Source organism: Giraffa tippelskirchi, chromosome 2 (genome assembly GCF_054371585.1).
Source record: "Giraffa tippelskirchi isolate mGirTip1 chromosome 2, T2T-mGirTip1v1.2.pri, whole genome shotgun sequence".
Taxonomy (NCBI): Eukaryota; Metazoa; Chordata; class Mammalia; order Artiodactyla; family Giraffidae; genus Giraffa; species Giraffa tippelskirchi.
In genome coordinates this window covers 48,990,206-49,006,649 of record NC_137276.1, presented here as the reverse complement: position 1 = coordinate 49,006,649, position 16,444 = coordinate 48,990,206, and the positions used below count along the sequence as shown (strand labels likewise).

The following is a 16,444-nucleotide window of genomic DNA, read 5'->3' as shown; positions in this document are numbered from 1 at the left end:
AATGTTGGAAAGGTCTAGGACATGAATTATTGCTGCTTGGAACTTCTCTGTAGATTTCCAGATGGTGTTAAACTGGCTATTTCTTGTAAAGTGAAAAATGAAAGTGAAGGTGAAGTCGCTCAGTCGTGTCCAACTCTGCGACCCGGTGGACTGTAGCCCACCAGGCTCCTCCATCCATGGGATTTTCCAGGCAAGAATACTGGAGTGGGTTGCCATTTCCTTCTGCAGGGGATCTTCCCGACCCAGGGATCGAACCCAGGTCTCCCGCATTGCAGGCAGACGCTTTAACCTCTGAGCCACCAGGGAAGCCCATTTCTTATAAGGTAACGGGTTATTTGATAGCGGTTATAATTGGTTTTCTGTACAAATAATACAAAGCAGATGATATCTTTGTTTTAATTTAGTAGACTAAATTAAAATTTAGTAGTAAATCGCCAGTAGATGAGCCTTCAAGTTGGATTTGCAACAGTGTCCTGTGTTTGTCCCTAGTGTGTTCTTGACTCATGAATGAAACTTCGATGTTTGTAGATTTACCTTTCCTGTGGACTCTCATTTTCCAGGGAAATAGATATTGGTGATATATTGCCAACACCTTGAACATTCTTTATAATTTTATTCTTTTCTGTTATAGCTAGCTAAGTGATGAGCTTAAGACCAAGAAACAGTCCATGAAACTAAACACTTAATAACATTGTCATATTGTATTACATTTAAGAGATATGAACTTCTGTTTGTACTCAGATTTATAAAGTAAGGGAGAATATAATAAAATTATTCCCAAAATTACACAAACACATTGCTATAAAGACAAGACAATATTGCCAAAACATGTTCTGAGTGGCAGGCTACTTGGGAGGTCTTGAAACATTTCTTCATAATCATTTTAGTGATACCAAGTGTACAGAAGCAAAGTGTATGAAAGCAAAGCAATCTGTGACTTGATGGATTGAGGGGAAGGAGAAAATCAGAATTTTCTTTGTGGCCAGCTTGCTTGAAGGGAGAGCCTTAGTGATGGAATCAACTCTTCCTCAAAGGAGTTTTTATATGATCCACTTGCTCTTTTGTACTTCCTTCTGATAAAAGAATTCTACCTCCATCTCAGCATTTTGTGGTCTTTGCCGTGGTTATTGTCTGGCATGTGAACTGAATGGAGAATAGGTAATCTTAAAAATACACGTAAGATCGTCTCTTCCATTTCCAGTAGTTTTTTTTTTTTTTTTTTTAACTCATTTGATTTAGAACAAGCCTGAGTGGATGCAGGGAAAGTTACTGTATTATTTTTAAAAATCATATTACATTTGGAACGTTCTCTCTCTCTCTCTCTTTTTTTTTTTACAATTTTATAGTGTGGAATATTGCTGTATTCATTTCTAGAGATATCATAACAAAGTACCATAGACTGGATGGTTAAAACAACAGGAATTTATTTTCTTATTGTTCTGAAAGTTTTAAGTCCAAGATCAAGGTGTCAACAGGTTAGGTTTTTCCTGTGGACCTCTTTCCTTAATATGTAGATAAATGGCTGTCTTCTCCCTGTGTCTTCTGTGTTTGTATATCTGTGTCCTAATTTCCTCTTCTCATAAGGACACCAGTCATATTGCTTTAGGGCCCACCCTAATGGCCTCGTTTTAGTAGTTTCTTCTTTAAAGACTTCCATCTCCAAATGTAGTCACATTCTCAGTATTTAGAGTTAGGCATCAACATAATTGGAGGTGGGTGGGGTAACAATTCAGTCTATAACAATTCTGTATCAGGGAGGTCAATTTAAAAGCAGAAAGACCAGGAAGAAAGTTATTCAAGAACTCCACGTAAGAAATGAAGGGAACATAAAGGCATTGACAGTAGAAACAGAGATGGGATTTGAGATTGAGAGACATTGGTGGAGAAGAATTTGATAAAAAGACGTTGTAACTTGAAGGTAGAGGAGTGTGAGAGGGAGGAGGCTAGCAGGACTCTCAGTTTTCTCTAATCCAGGAGGAGAAATAGGCTTGAGGGAGTAGGTGTGAGCTGTGGAGTGTCCCTGCAGAGTACTAGCACTTTTCAGCCAGCCTTTGTTAGGGTCTTTTGTCTTGTTTTCTTTGTCCCTGTCTTACAGCAGCTCCTCATCGCATGGACTGCATCATACACAACTGAAAACCCAGTTTAACCCCTCTGAACCTCCTCTTGAATGCTTCTTAAGATACGTTTTGCCCTCGTATTTTTACAGTTAGCTCCAAATTCCTGTCCTTTTCTTATTAATAAGTTCCTTTAGGGAAAAGACTCTTGTTTTATTCATATTTGCCAAATTCTCCAGTGTCTAATAGCTGGCCCTGTACAAAATAGTTGGTGCATAGCAAATTCTAATTGAGGGAACAATTTGTTAGTAGAATTGTTATGTTCAGTTACTTGTTTGCCCATTTTAATCAAAACTTGATGCCTTAGGTAAAGTAAACCTGTTTGGTTTTCTTGCAGAATGAGAAGACTTTGGGACATTCCATGAGTCATTCAAGCAACATTTCTAAGGTAGGGTGCCAGTGAAATATGTTATTTTTGTAGCTTGGGGTTTTTGTATTCTTGTTTTTATATTCTTTTATATTTATACCTGGCATGTGTTTTATAATCTTTTCAAGACATAAAGATCTCAATACATTGCTTTAATCTGCTCTGGAACCAGATTATATGTGAGGTATATAATAGTCATATTTTTCTAGTGAGGCAGTTCTGAGCATGTGTTTGAGGGGAGTGAGTAATAGGAGAAAACCCTATTTCTTCCAATAGAAATCATTTACTTTCAGATAAGAGAATTCTCAGAGAGCTGTCAGAGAATCTGTTGCCTCAATTAGGAATGCATTTGAGAGACAATAACAAAACAACAGTTCTGCTGACTTAAATAATTGTGGATTTATGTGGTTCTGATGACAAGATGTCTGGAGGTGGATGGTTCATGGCTGATGTGTTGTTGCTCATAGATGTTGCCAGGGACCCAAGCTCTTTCTGTTTCTTTTGTGCCATCTTCCTTGGCACACTGTCGTCCTTTTGTTTGACGCCTTATGGTCTTGGGGTGGGAGCTGGACCTTAGCTGACAGTCTGGTTGTGCAGTCTGTCAGCTGAGAGTGACCCTTTTCAGCCAGAAGGCAAAAGCTTTCCCAGAAGCCCAACTCAGTTGCCTGACTTCTGCTTAGATCTCAGTGGTGAGAACTGGATCACAAGACCACTGCCAGCTGGAACGTGGCCAGAAAAGGAGGGCAGAGTGGGTGAATCAGCCAGCCAACAGCACCTGATCACCTGTGGGATAGTCAGTTGGGTAGTCTGTCAGGAGTACATCAAATGCTTGGGGTGACCCCAGAGCCTACAGACAGTATCTCCCATGCCGTGAGCTTGCTCACATGCCCTGCTCATCTCTCAGCCCAGACACAGGCTCCGACCCACCCCTTGTTCGTGCAGGTATGTCTGTGAAGATTCCTGGCAAAGGTGGACCTTCTCCCCAAGTCTGTGTCAGGTCTGGACAGTATGGCAAAACCTGGCCTACTGCCTCAGGCCTTTAATTTCTTTAAAATAGTCACATCATAAGCTGCTGCTGCTGCCAAGTCGCTTCAGTTGTGTACGACACTGTGCGACCCCATAGACGGCAGCCCACCAGGCTCCTCCGTCCCTGGGATTCTCCAGGCAAGAATACTGGAGTGGGTTGCCATTTCCTTCTCCAATGCACAAAAGTGAAAAGTGAAAGTGAAGTCGCTCAGTTGTGTCTGACTCTTAGCGACCCCATGGACTGTAGCCTACCAGGCTCCTCCGTCCATGGGATTTTCCAGGCAAGAGTACTTGAGTGGGGTGCCATTGCCTTCTCCCATCATATGCTAAGTGTTTTTTATTCAGATCACTCTGTATTATACTTTGGAATTAAAAGTAGAATGTAGAAAATCCTTTGAGACATTAATCAGTCTGTTCTTAGGCATGCTTGTGATCTAACCATGACATTCTGCCACTGAATTTTGCATAAAAAGAAAATCCATAGTGCTTAGTGTGCCTGAACAATATTTACAGAGTGCTTCTTGGTTCATTGCTTCTTGGTTCATTGCTGACTTGTGTGTGTAAAGTCGCTCAATCAGACACGACTGAAGCAACTTAGCTTGTTGTTTAATCGCTAAGTCATGTCTCTTTGTGACCCCATGGAGTATAGCCCGCCAGGCTCCTCTGTCCACGGGATTTCCCAGCCAAGAATACTGGAGTGGGTTGCCATTTCCTTCTCCAGGGGATCTTCCAGACCCAGGAAGAACCTGCTTCTCCTGCATGGGCAGGCAGATTCTTTACCACTGAGCCACCAGGGAAGCCCTGAGGACCACTGTACTTCGACCAGAAATCCTTTAGAAGAAGATTGGGATTCCCTGAGGCTTGAATTCACTCTGTCCAAATGAAATTTTTTAAGATAACAAGGAATGAGCTGAGGCCAGGTTCACTGTGGGGGGTGTACTTCCTCAAGCCTCTGCTGACACCTCTCCGGGAGACTTATATGCAGGAAAGTGCAGCACCCAGACACGGCATTAGTTTACCCCAAGGGAAGCATTCTCATTCAACTCTGGGAACTGGATTTGGTCCAGGTGACACAATTTCTTGAACAAGTTCATGACTAGCAGTGCTTCCCACAGGGAGATGGCAGTGGCAAGCTGGGCATTGCTTATGAAGCCTGAAGCATGTGTGCCTCCTCCTCCCTGCAGCCAGGTGAGGTGACTAAGCTCCAACAGTTTCCAAAGGCTGGTACCGAGCAGAATATTTTAGAGCTCTGCATAATTTTATTCAGGTATTTCAAGAATCATGTGCCTGCCTCTGGTTAATCACATATTCCTAGGGAGAAGTCAGACTGGACATATTTAATGATCACTTAAAATTATAGCTGCTCTGTTGTTTGGCAAGCAGATCTCAGTGAATTTGAGCATTGACTCTCCTAGAGCTCTTGAATATTTTCCTGTTAATGTTGCCATTAGATAGGAATGAGGAGTAGCAGAATGTCACATGTCAGATGTAAACACAGCCTTAGGGTGGTGAAACTCGCTGGCCACACACCTTGATTTGATTGTCATGACGAAGTTCTCCTCTCTGTTTCTGAATACACAGTTAACCAGTGATAGTTTACTCAGACCTATGGGTTAAGTATAAGGCAGATGTGCCTTTCTCAATTTATACTGAAGAAAGCAGCTATCTCAAAGACAGTGTACTTATTTCATTCAACAGAAACAAGGAGAATGAATTGGCAGGGTTAATGGCATCAGGTGGTGATGGCCTGCTTCATGTGTATCATGAATACCACGTAGCCTCACTTTGGGTCCTGATGAAGCTCCATGGTCAATGTCTTGCTATTTGGCTCTCCTTTTGCACAAATTGACTGACTCTATTTGCTTTTTTTTCCTCCTGATTTGTTACAGTTGAGTTTTTGGCTATAGCTTTAGACGAGCAGTTTTCAGTTTCAGTTTTCTGGACCCCCTGGCAGAGCAAGGGACCAGTCTAAAACCGGTTTCACAATAATACGAAGACATGATTTGCTTGTGTTACTCTCGTTGTCTCACAAGTGTACAGTGGAGTTTCCAGAGTCTCAGTGGCATACAAGATGGTATCTTCTCTCTGTCACTAACAGAATGTGTGCTGGTTCAGTTCAGTTCAGTCTCTCAGTCGTGTCCGACTCTCCGCGACCCCATGAACTGCAGCACGTCATGCCTCCCTGTCCATCACCAACTCCCGGAGTCTACCCAAACCCATGTTCATCGAGTCGGTGATGCCATCCAACCATCTCATCCTCTGTCGTCCCCTTCTCCTCCCACCCCCAATCCTACCCAGCATTAGGGTCTTTTCCAATGAGTTAACCCTTTGCAAGAGGTGGCCAAAGTATTGGAGTTTCAGCTTCAACATCAGACCTCCAATGAACACCCAGGATTGATCTCTTTTAGGATGGATTGATTGGATCTCCTTGCAGTCCAAGGGACTCTCAAGAGTCTTCTCCAACACCACAGTTCAAAAGCATCAATTCTGCAGTGCTCAGCTTTCTTCACCATCCAACTCTCACATCCATACATGACCACTGGAAAAACCATAGCCTTGACTAGACGGACTTTTGTTGGCAAAGTAATGTCTCTGCTTTTAAACATGCCATCTAGGTTGGCCATAACCTTCCTTCCAAGGAGTAAGCGTCTTTTAATTTCATGGCTGCAGTCACCATCTGCAGTGATTCTGGAGCCCAAAAAAGTAAAGTCTGCCACTGTTTCCACTGTTTCCCCATCTATTTCCCATGAAGTGATGGGACCAGATGCCATGATCTTAGTTTTCTGAACGTTGAGCTTTAAGCCAACTTTTTCACTCTCCTCCTTCACCTCCATCAAGAGGCTCTTTAGTTCTTCTTCACTTTCTGCCATAAGGGTGGTGTCATCCGCATATCTGAGGTTATTGATATTTCTCCTGGCAATCTTGATTCCAGCTTGTGTTTCTTCCAGCCCAGCATTTCTCATGATGTATTCTGCATATAAGTTAAATAAGCAGGGTGACAATATACAGCCTTGACGTACTCCTTTTCCTATTTGGAACCAGTCTGTTGTTCCATGTCCAGTTCTAACTGTTGCTTCCTGACCTGCATACAGGTTTCTCAAGAGACAGGTCAGATGGTCTGGTATCCCCATCTCTTTCAGAACTTTCCACAGTTTATTGTGATCCACACAGTCAAAGGCTTTCACATAGTCAATAAAGCAGAAATATATGTTTTTCTGGAACTCTCTTGCTTTTTCGACGATCCAGCGGATATTGGCAATTTGATCTCTGGTTCCTCTGCCTTCCCTAAAACCAGCTTGAACATCTGGAAGTTCACGGTTCACGTATTGCTGAAGCCTGGCTTGGAGAATTTTGAGCATTACTTTACTAGCATGTGAGATGAGTGCAATTGTGTGGTAGTTTGAGCATTCTTTGGCATTGCCTATCTTTGGGATTGGAACGAAAACTGACCTTTTCCAGTCCTGTGGCCACTGCTGAGTTTTCCAAATTTGCTGGCATACTGAGTGCAGCACTTTCACAGCATCACCTTTGAGGATTTGAAATAGCTCAACTGGAATTCCATCACCTCCACTAGCTTTGTTCGTAGTGATGCTTTCTAAGGCCTACTTGACTTCACATTCCAGGATGTCTGGCTCTAGGTGAGTGATCACACCATTGTGATTAGAAGAAATGGAGTAGCCATCATGGTCAACAAAAGAGTCCGAAATGCAATCTCAAAAACGACAGAATGATCTCTGTTCGTTTCCAAGGCAAACCATTCAATATCACGGTAATCCAAGCCTATGCCCCGACCCGTAACGCTGAAGAAGCTGAAGTTGAACAGTTCTATGAAGACCTACAAGACCTTCTAGAACTAACACCCAAAAAAGATGTCCTTTTCATTATAGGGGACTGGAATGCAAAAGTAGGAAGTCAAGAAACACCTGGCGTAACAGGCAAGTTTGGCCTTGGAGTACAGAATGAAGCAGGGCAAAGGCTAATAGAGTTTTGTCATGAGAACGCACTGGTAATAGCAAACACCCTCTTCCAACAACACAAGAGAAGACTCTACACGTGGACATCACCAGATGGTCAACACCGAAATCAGATTGATTATATTCTTTGCAGCCAAAGATGGAGAAGCTCTATACAGTCAGCAAAAACAAGACCAGGAGCAGACTGTGGCTCAGATCATGAACTGCTGATTGCCAAATTCAGACTTAAATTGAGGAAAGTAGGGAAAACCACTAGACCATTCAGGTATGACCTAGATCAAATCCCTTATGAGTATACAGTGGAAGTGACAAATAGATTTAAGGGACTAGACCTGATAGAGTGCCTGATGAACTATGGACAGAGGTTCGTGACATTGTACAGGAGACAGGGATCAAGAAAATCCCCATGGAAAAGAAATGCAAAAGAGCAAAATGGCTGTCTGAGGAGGCCTTACAGATAGCTGGGAAGAGAAGAGAAGCGAAAAGCAAAGGAGAAAAGGAAAGATATTCCCATCTGAATGCAGAGTTCCAAAGAATAGCAAGGAGAGATAAGAAAGCCTTCCTCAGCGATCAGTGCAAAGAAATAGAGGAAAACAACAGATTGGGAAAGACTAGAGACCTCTTCAAGAAAATTAGAGATACCAAAGGAACATTTCATGCAAAGATAGGCTCGATAAAGGACAGAAATGGTATGGACCTAACAGAAGCAGAAGATATTAAGAAGAGGTGGCAAGAATACACAGAAGAACTGTCCAAAAAAAAAAAAAGATCTTCACGACCCAGATAATCACGATGGTGTGATCACTCACCTAGAACAGGGTGCATAGATAGTGAATAATATGGGTGGAAAGCCTTTTTTGAGGAGAAACCGGAGGAAGGGCTAGTCATGCTGGGTGGGGTGTGAGCGCACCCCCAGGAGGAGGAAGGAGGGGGTGAAATGCTAGGTGGTGGCCAATGCCAAGTCACAGAGCAGACAGGGAGGCAGGGCCTGGGATGTTGAGGCAGCAATGGGGTTTCAGGGAGGTCTGTGAATATTCTTTTAGATTTTGGGTCGGGGAGGGCATGTGCTTAAAGAGATTACTGATTTCATTTGTTACCTAACATGTTGGCTTTAGAAGAAGAGCCTTAGCATTAAGTTTGAGTTCATCTTTTTGTCTCCCGAGTTCCTCTCAGTTGCATTTCCCAGGGCAAAGGTTTACCTGCCAGGTGAGTAGCCTGAGCAGAAACTCTTTTCATCCCAAGTGAGTGGAAGGTGGTAGCCTGTTGGAGTGGGGGCATTTCATCACAGAAACACCTACAAGTTCACTCTGCAGACCAGCAAGCAGCGGTTAGTAGTATAGCTGGAAGCCTTCTTCTCAGTAGAGGCTTTCCGAGAATGGTATGTCACATTTCTGCATCTTTGATTTTATAAGATCCGCATAGCAGCCCTATGGATTATTGACCTGATTTTTAAATGATTAAATTCCTGTGCCAAGTGGTGTGCTCTTGGGAGGTAGTGTGCTTAGGTGGGTGGCCCCAGAAAACACACAGACTGAGGACTTAGGAGTCAAAAGCCACTGCTTTTGCTACCACCTCAGAATTTTATCCAAGAATTATTGGAAATAAAAATGTATTTCAGCTATATTTGAAAAGTTAAATATTTAAAGGAAGTCAGTAGTAGTAAAGGGTCCTTTTGAGTAGTAAATGACTCAGAAACCCAGCCCTTCTGTCATGGTATTTCTGGTGATTTCAGTTCAGTTCAGTTCAGTTGCTCCATTGTGTCCGACTCTTTGCGATCCCGTGGACTGCAGCACGCCAGGCTTCCCTGTCCATCACCAACTCCCGGAGCTTACTCAAACTCATGTCCTTTGAGTCGGTGATGCCATCCAACCATCTCATCCTCTGTTGTCCCCTTCTCCTCCTGCCTTTAATCTTTACCACTATCAGGGTCTTCTCAGATGAGTCAGTTCTTTGCATCAGGTGGCCAAAGTATTTGAGTTTCAGCTTCAGCATCAGTCCTTCCAATGAATATTCAGGACTGATTTCCTTTAGGATGGACTGGTTGGATCTCCTTGCTGTCCACGGGACTCTCAAGAGTCTTCTTCAGCACCACAATTCAAAAGCATCAATTCTTTGGCGTTCAGTTTTCTTTATAGTCCAACTCTCATATCCATACATGATTCCTGGAAAAACCATAGCTTTGACTAGATGGACCTTTGTTGAGAAAGTAATGTCTCTGCTTTTTAATATGTTGTCTAGGTTGATCATAGCTTTTCTTCCAAGGAGTAAGCGTCTTTTAATTTCATGGTTGCAGTCACCATTTGCAGTGATTTTGGAGCCCCCAAAAATAAGTCTGTCACTGTTTCCATTGTTTCCATCTATTTGCCATGAAGTGAAGGGACCGGATGCCATGATCTTAGTTTTCTGAGTGTTGAGTTTTAAGCCAACATCTTCACTCTCCTCCTTCACTTTCATCAAGAGGCTCTTTAGTTCTTCTTCGCTTTCTGCCATAAGGGTGGTGTCATCTGCATATCTGAGGTTATTGATATTTCTCCCAGCAATCTTGATTCCAGCTTGTGTTTCCTCCAGCCCAGCGTTTCTCATGATGTTCTCTGCATATAAGTTAAATCAACAGGGTGACAATATACAGCCTTGACGTACTCCTTTTCCTATTTGGAACCAGTCTATTGTTCCATGTCTAGTTCTAACTGTTGCTTCTTGACCTGCATACAGATTTCTCAGGAGGCAGGCCAGGTGGTCTGGTATTCCCATCTCTAAGAATTTTCCAGTTTGTTGTGATCTCACAGTCAAAGGCTTTGGCATAGTCAATAAAGCAGAAATAGATGTTTTTCTGGAACTCTCTTGCTTTTTCTATGATCCAGCGAATGTTGGCAATTTGATCTCTGGTGACTTTGGGGGTCTTTGTATGGTTACAGTTAGAGCTTCTGGGAATGTGAATCCATCTTTGCTCAGAAACTATTGCCTTCAATGTAATTTATTGAAAACAAGTTATATTTGCAAGATTCCCAACAGTAGTTTAAAGACCTGCTTTGTGAGATGGGCCATGATAGAGCCCCTTCAGCTGTTGCTTTCCCTCTAGCAGTGCTGTGACATAGGCCTCTCATTATGCTGGGGATATATTGTTATTCACGTAATTCCAACCCTCTCTAAAAGGCCACCAAAGAAAAGAATTGAGTGTTTGTGCTACTCACTAGACAATACTGAGAGTCATTTGTAATGGAAATCATTTTAGAATTCAGTACACTCTCCTCCATGAATTCTATATTGTACATATTCTATATTGACTTTTTTAATGTCAGTTTTAATTAATTGCTATCGAGAAAGCTCATTCTTGGCACAGCTCTTCATCAGGAGTCAACATGTATTTATCAGAGCAGCCACAGAACTGGCCTCTCCTCCTTTAATTGTAGATCATTTTGGAAGTTGAATACAACTGGGTGTTTATTTTTAGAAATCAAGAATCTCTCAGAATGAAGCATTTCTTTTCATAGAGAAACTTCTGTGCTAAGCAGAAAGTTTGCTGAAATGCTGTCTCAGTTTGTACATTGCAGTATCTAAAGACCAAGTGAGACGCTATTTGGTTTTATTATTTGAAGTCAGACCTGCTGAGTGGCAGTAAGGACCCGATCTCTATCTCCTGCTCTGAGGGCAGGAGGGCAGAATCATTTAGTAACTTCCTGAGCAGAAAGTAAAGGTAAGGTGGTCTGGTAAGCAGAATTTCTAAAGTGCTGCCGCCCTCAAGATGTCCCACCCTGATGCCTGAAGCTTGTCACTATGATGAGAGATATTGCTGACAAGATCATTGTAAGAAAGGAATCATGTGAGCTCTTAAAGGCAGAGAGCTTTCCCTGCCTTGGGGCAGAGACTGGAAGCAAGAGTGGGCTTGAAGATGGGGAAGGATGGATGGGGAATGCAGGCAGCCCTTGGCTGACAGCCAGGAAGTAAATGGGTCCTCAGTCCTAAAGCTGCCGGGAACTACCTTCTGCCAGCGGCCTGAATGAGCGTGGGAGTGCGTTCTTCCCCAGAGCCTCCGCAAAGAACGGAGGCCCTGAGCAGAGGGTCCCATCGCTCTGTGGGTCAGATGACATATTTGTGGTTTTGAGCCACTAAGTTTGTGGTAATTTGTTAACAGGATAATAGCGATCTGATACAGGTGGCAAATGCCATCTTTGTAGAGGAAAAACCTCTCTTGGTAGCTGTCAGAGCTCTTTACTTCCGAAATCTCTGTGCTGACAATGTAACATGCTTTCTTAATTTAGCCATATTCTTCTAAAGGAGGAAATATACATGGCTCTTACAACATTTATTTTGATGTTTTGGGTGTTTGTTTTTTTGGTAGAAATACAGTAGTGCAGTGACTTGCTATACTAGTATTGACATTAGTGTCCAAGCCCACAGACAGTGAGGTTATGCCAGCCCTTTGCTCCCAGACAGTTTTGTACAAACCTTTTCGTGCCTTCTTAGGAGTTGCTGGGACAAAGTACACATGCATTTGCAATTCTGAGCGAAATTGCCAATTTGCCGTCTTAGGTGGGAGGTTTACCAGGTTGCTTTCAAACCAGCAATGTGTGAGAGTGATTGTTACCTCATACTTTTGCCAATGTGGGTATTTGATTTTTTAAAAACTCTTGTTAATGATGAAGGCATTTCTCATTTGAGTTTAATTTGTATTTCTCATTGTGAGAAAGGCTAAGCATCTTATGTTGTAAGAGCCATCTGTATTTCCTTTCCTATTTTTTTCATTAAGTCATTGTTTGATATGCTATAATTTGAGATCCATTGTAAACACAAGCCCTCTGTATCTTGCCCTCCTTCTCTAGTCCTTCCTCAAGTTCCTCCTGGCTTAAAAAGCAGACAGGCCCAACCAGACCATTTCCTGTGGCCCTACACCTGTTGATGAAAATCAGGTGGACAGATTCACTTTTAGTAGAGCACAAAATGTATTAAAAATAGCTTTGTTGGTAAATGAAAAAGGGCCCGGGTGGAGTTTTGTAATAGAGAAGAAGGAGGAAGTGGCCGAGAGGGAGGTTGGAAAGTAATGTAGTAAAAGGAGCAAGGGAAGGAAGTGAAGCAAAAAGCAGGTGGGGAAGGTTAGGGTGAGGGAAGGTACAGCTGGTGTCCCGCAGGGAGGAAGTGCTTTCCAGCATCAAATTGCCAAGTTCCTTCCGGGGACTGAGAACACTATGTGGTGAGTCTGTTATGACCAGCCTCCCAGTGGTGATTTGTTCTCTTAAAGGGAAACAGAGGTGGGGGGCATGCCAACTTCTACCAGGGATATGTGAAAAGTTTTCTGTTCGCTATAAGTGTTCGTCAGCCTTGATAAAATCATCTAGAACAGTGATAGAAAAGCCGCCATTAGGTGACTTGAGGACAGCAGAACAAACTTGTCATTCCTAAGAAATACGAGCAACCGGGATTTAGGCCTAGACAGAATCCAGAGGTTTGTTTGGACATAATTGATTACAACATCTTAAAAAAGGGGGATTTTTACAAAAATTTTTTTGCAGTGAGATTGCTTTACATTCTTTTTCATGACTGGAATGTCTCTTGTTTGAGAACCAACAAAGAACTTCAGGAACAGAGGGCTTCAGTTTTCTCAACACATTTGAATCTTCTCGTTATGAACATTCACACCTTTTGTCAGTAACTGCAGAGTCGTGTGTGGCCTGATGCTCCCTCAAGGAGGGGAGAGGGTGTTCCCCCGTGTTGTGTGGGGCACAGAGTCTCCTTCTCCCTTAAGCCAGCACTGCCCTACAACCTCCCACATGTCACCCCACTTGCTGTCGCTGTCCGGAGGAGCTAGGGAGCTATTGGCTGAGCCTCTGAGAGGGGACTGCAGCCTCTTGACTTACCTAGACCCCCCTGGTTGGACACTGGAACTGTGTTTGAAGCTGTCTTCCTCATTTCATTGTCACCATTAAATCCTTGAGGGTAGGTTGATAGATTTTACTCAGCCTGATACCAGCAACAAGTTGAGCTCTTGAAATATGCTGTCGCTGTGCTTGGGGCTCATTCTGCACGAGGACTGGTCCTGACTTTCACCATGTGCTCTTCTCTAGCTGGTAATGAAAGGAACCTCTCCAGGGGCTGTGATGGCTCCATGAATCTTGCCAATTTTCTTGCTCTTGAGAAGGATAAGGCATTTGGTGGTTTGTGTGTATGTAAATCAACAGTTTTCCCATAACCTCATGATCTAATAAGAAGGGAGAGTTTACCTCTGCCATTGGGAGGCTTGTTGAGGCTGGGATGTTACCTGCTGAGAACGTCTTGTGATGTCCTTTGTGGGACCGGAGAGGATGAAGTGAGGGCAGGAGCACAGATAGAGGCGGCCGGAGCTGCTCCTGTTTGCTAAACAAACAGAGCTGGGTCTCGGGGCCGCTGCAAGTGCAGACGCGACTGTGTGGGAGTCCCCTTGGCACACCTAAGACAGGAGACTCGCGGGGAAAGGATGACAGGTGTCAAGTGTGTGGCGAGTCTGGCTGCCTCCTCAGTGCAGGTTCCTGTTCCGCTCTGAGGCTCTTCCCTCTCACTGCTGAGCCTTGCCCCCTTCAGGGCCTGGGATAATGTGAATTGTTACCCTGGATGTCCCTTTTTCATGTGAATGACTTGAGGTTCAGAACAGGAGTAAGAGAACATTTTGTCTTGATTTCAGCTTCCCATCTGACTCCTGCTTCCTCTCAAGGACACTGACCCTGGGAGCATCTCATTCTGCAGATGAGACCCCGCTCTCCTTTCGCAGGGTTTGCCTTCTCTTCAGAATACAGAGAGTATGTGTGTTTCATGAGGCTCCTGTCCTCAGAAGGTAACAGGGAAGGAGACAACAAGATGTTACCTTGTGTCTGGATGAGCATGCACTTGGCCATTCCTCATGTGGGGAGGGCGCTTCCTTCTCTGCCTCAGTCTGAGCAACTCAGCTTGACCCAGCAACCTCGAGGAAGGAGAGCTGAGAGCACAAGGAAGGTGTGTGAGGGCACAAGGATGCTAACTTACTTTTCTGTCCTCCCTGCCTCCCAGGTCTGCTTGGGGAGGCTCATTCTCTACACCAGGACGGGCTTTGGGCCCCGCCTACAGATACTGAACAAAACTGGTCACGCTCACAGATTAAAGAAGGGAGCGAGAAGTTCAAGGAGGCTATCCATCTCAGAGTAGGGTGGGGACTGAATATTAGAGACCAGGCCAATTGTAGGAGCTAGGGACATTAGTGTGGCTCTCCTTAGCCCGCCTCCCTGTGATATAACAGTAAATGCTCCCTGTTCCCATTTCGGGAGAATAGAGGAGCCCGTGACAGCTGTCTGGGAGGAGGGCACAGGAGAAAGCGGGATGTGGGGAATGGGTAGCTCATGCTATGGGAATGTAGCAGCAAAGTGTTGGGAACCACCCTCACCACCCCCCCCCGCTTTTGTTTTAGAAAGAATCGTAACCAAGTAGTGCAAGATTATTTGCACATTTTTCTGGCTCCAAATAAACTTTAGATTCTTAAGAACTTTGACCAGAAATGCTTTTAGAAAATAAATGTGGATTCTTTGGTGACTCAGAAGATATACTTGTTGAGTAATGCTACATAATTTTAGCATATACACATGGCATGATAATGTATAACTTCATGGATCAAGTTTCATTTGGTTGACTTGGGTTTACGATGATGTTTCATCTCCATGTTGAGGAACAGGAGTCACTGTCCAATGAACACCTCAGGCAGAGTACCGGTTCTCTCTGGTTCTGTCCAGGCTGATGCATTTGCTAGAGAGGGAAGTTGGTGATGCAAGTCAGGGGTTCTTTAGCTGCAGTGCCAGGATGAGAGTATGCCCCGGGGGTGATACTTCGCAAGAGTGGAGGCTTGGCCTCAGCTGGGGAATGGTGGCCAGAGTGGGGCTTTCCAGAATCAAGGGACAGGGCTGAGGGCCATTTGAGTGGGCCTGGGGAGGGTGGAGAGGAGATGTTGGCTTGCCCTTGATAACAGACTCAATACTGTCTCCACGTGGCTCCTGAGGTTGCATGGAGCAGATGCTCCCTCAGAATAACTGTCCTAACGAGGGAAGAACACACTTGGCTGCTGTAAGGGCCGAGGAAGCTCAGGAGTCAGTCTTGATGAGGCCTCGCAAGTGCCCCGCAGAGGCTGGAGTGGAGGTTGGGGGACGCCCTAAACAGTAGTCATGCAACCTCAACTCAGCTGTACTCCCTGTTCCTATTTCTCTCCTCTGCTTCTCTTTCCACCATGGTATTTCCTCACTGTCCCAGATCTTTTGTCTAAGTTTGGCATGTTCAGGGAGTCTCCCTTCTGTATAAGGAGCGCTGGCAGGGGATTGGGGGTTCGTGGACCCACTGCCAAGTGGTGAGGGCAGAGGAGCTCTCGTGTCTTGCCAACCTCCACAAGGATGACCCCAGATGCAGGGTTAGAAAGTGCTGGCTGGGAGAAGTAAGGCCGGCAGGGAAGGCACCTCACGTTCCTTTTGCATTTGCATGTACCTGTGGTGCTCAGTTTCTTGGCTTATGTATGAACTAATTTAAGGTTAGATGCTTAGCAGATGAATGACCGTTGAACCCATACAAGGTGGGATGTTGCTGTTCATGGTCTCAGATATTCTTGACTACAGTTTCACCTTCATCTGAGAAAAGAAGAATGCTGGTGGTCTGTTCTGGCCTTGGCTCGTAGGGACCTAACACAAGTACTATTCACTGAGCGGTGGGCAGCAGCAGACCCAGTGCCATTCAGGAGATGGTGTTCGTGGTCCCCTGGCTCTTCCTAAAAACTGACCAGAGGTATGTGTTGCAGGCTGGGGGCTCCTCGGTGGCATCAGCTCCAGTGTCCGCCTTCGCTCGCACTTCTGTCACGCCCTCCAATCAGGACATCTGCAGGTAACACACTGCACGCTACCGTGGCTCGTGTGCATCCTGGGAATATGCGTTAATGTCTGCAGATTGTTGATTCTCCGTATGCCTCTGCTCTAAACAGTCAGCCTGGT

At 44.4% G+C, this 16,444-nt stretch overlaps 1 protein-coding gene across 29 annotated transcripts in view; it reads left to right on the top strand.

Annotated features, from left to right (window-relative positions):
• MARCHF8 (membrane associated ring-CH-type finger 8) overlaps positions 1–16,444 on the top strand; it is a 105,668-nt gene that overhangs the window by 80,023 nt on the left and 9,201 nt on the right. For 25 of the 29 annotated variants that reach the window (XM_081560686.1, XM_081560797.1, XM_081560707.1 and 22 more), the window contains 2 exons: positions 2,452–2,502; positions 16,255–16,337. In XM_081560686.1, the coding sequence (XP_081416812.1) occupies positions 2,452–2,502; positions 16,255–16,337 (134 nt within the window). Of the gene's footprint in view, positions 1–2,451; positions 2,503–14,133; positions 14,442–16,254; positions 16,338–16,444 lie in introns of all 29 variants that reach the window. The other 4 variants (XM_081560623.1, XM_081560636.1, XM_081560629.1 and 1 more) reach the window with 1 other exon arrangement.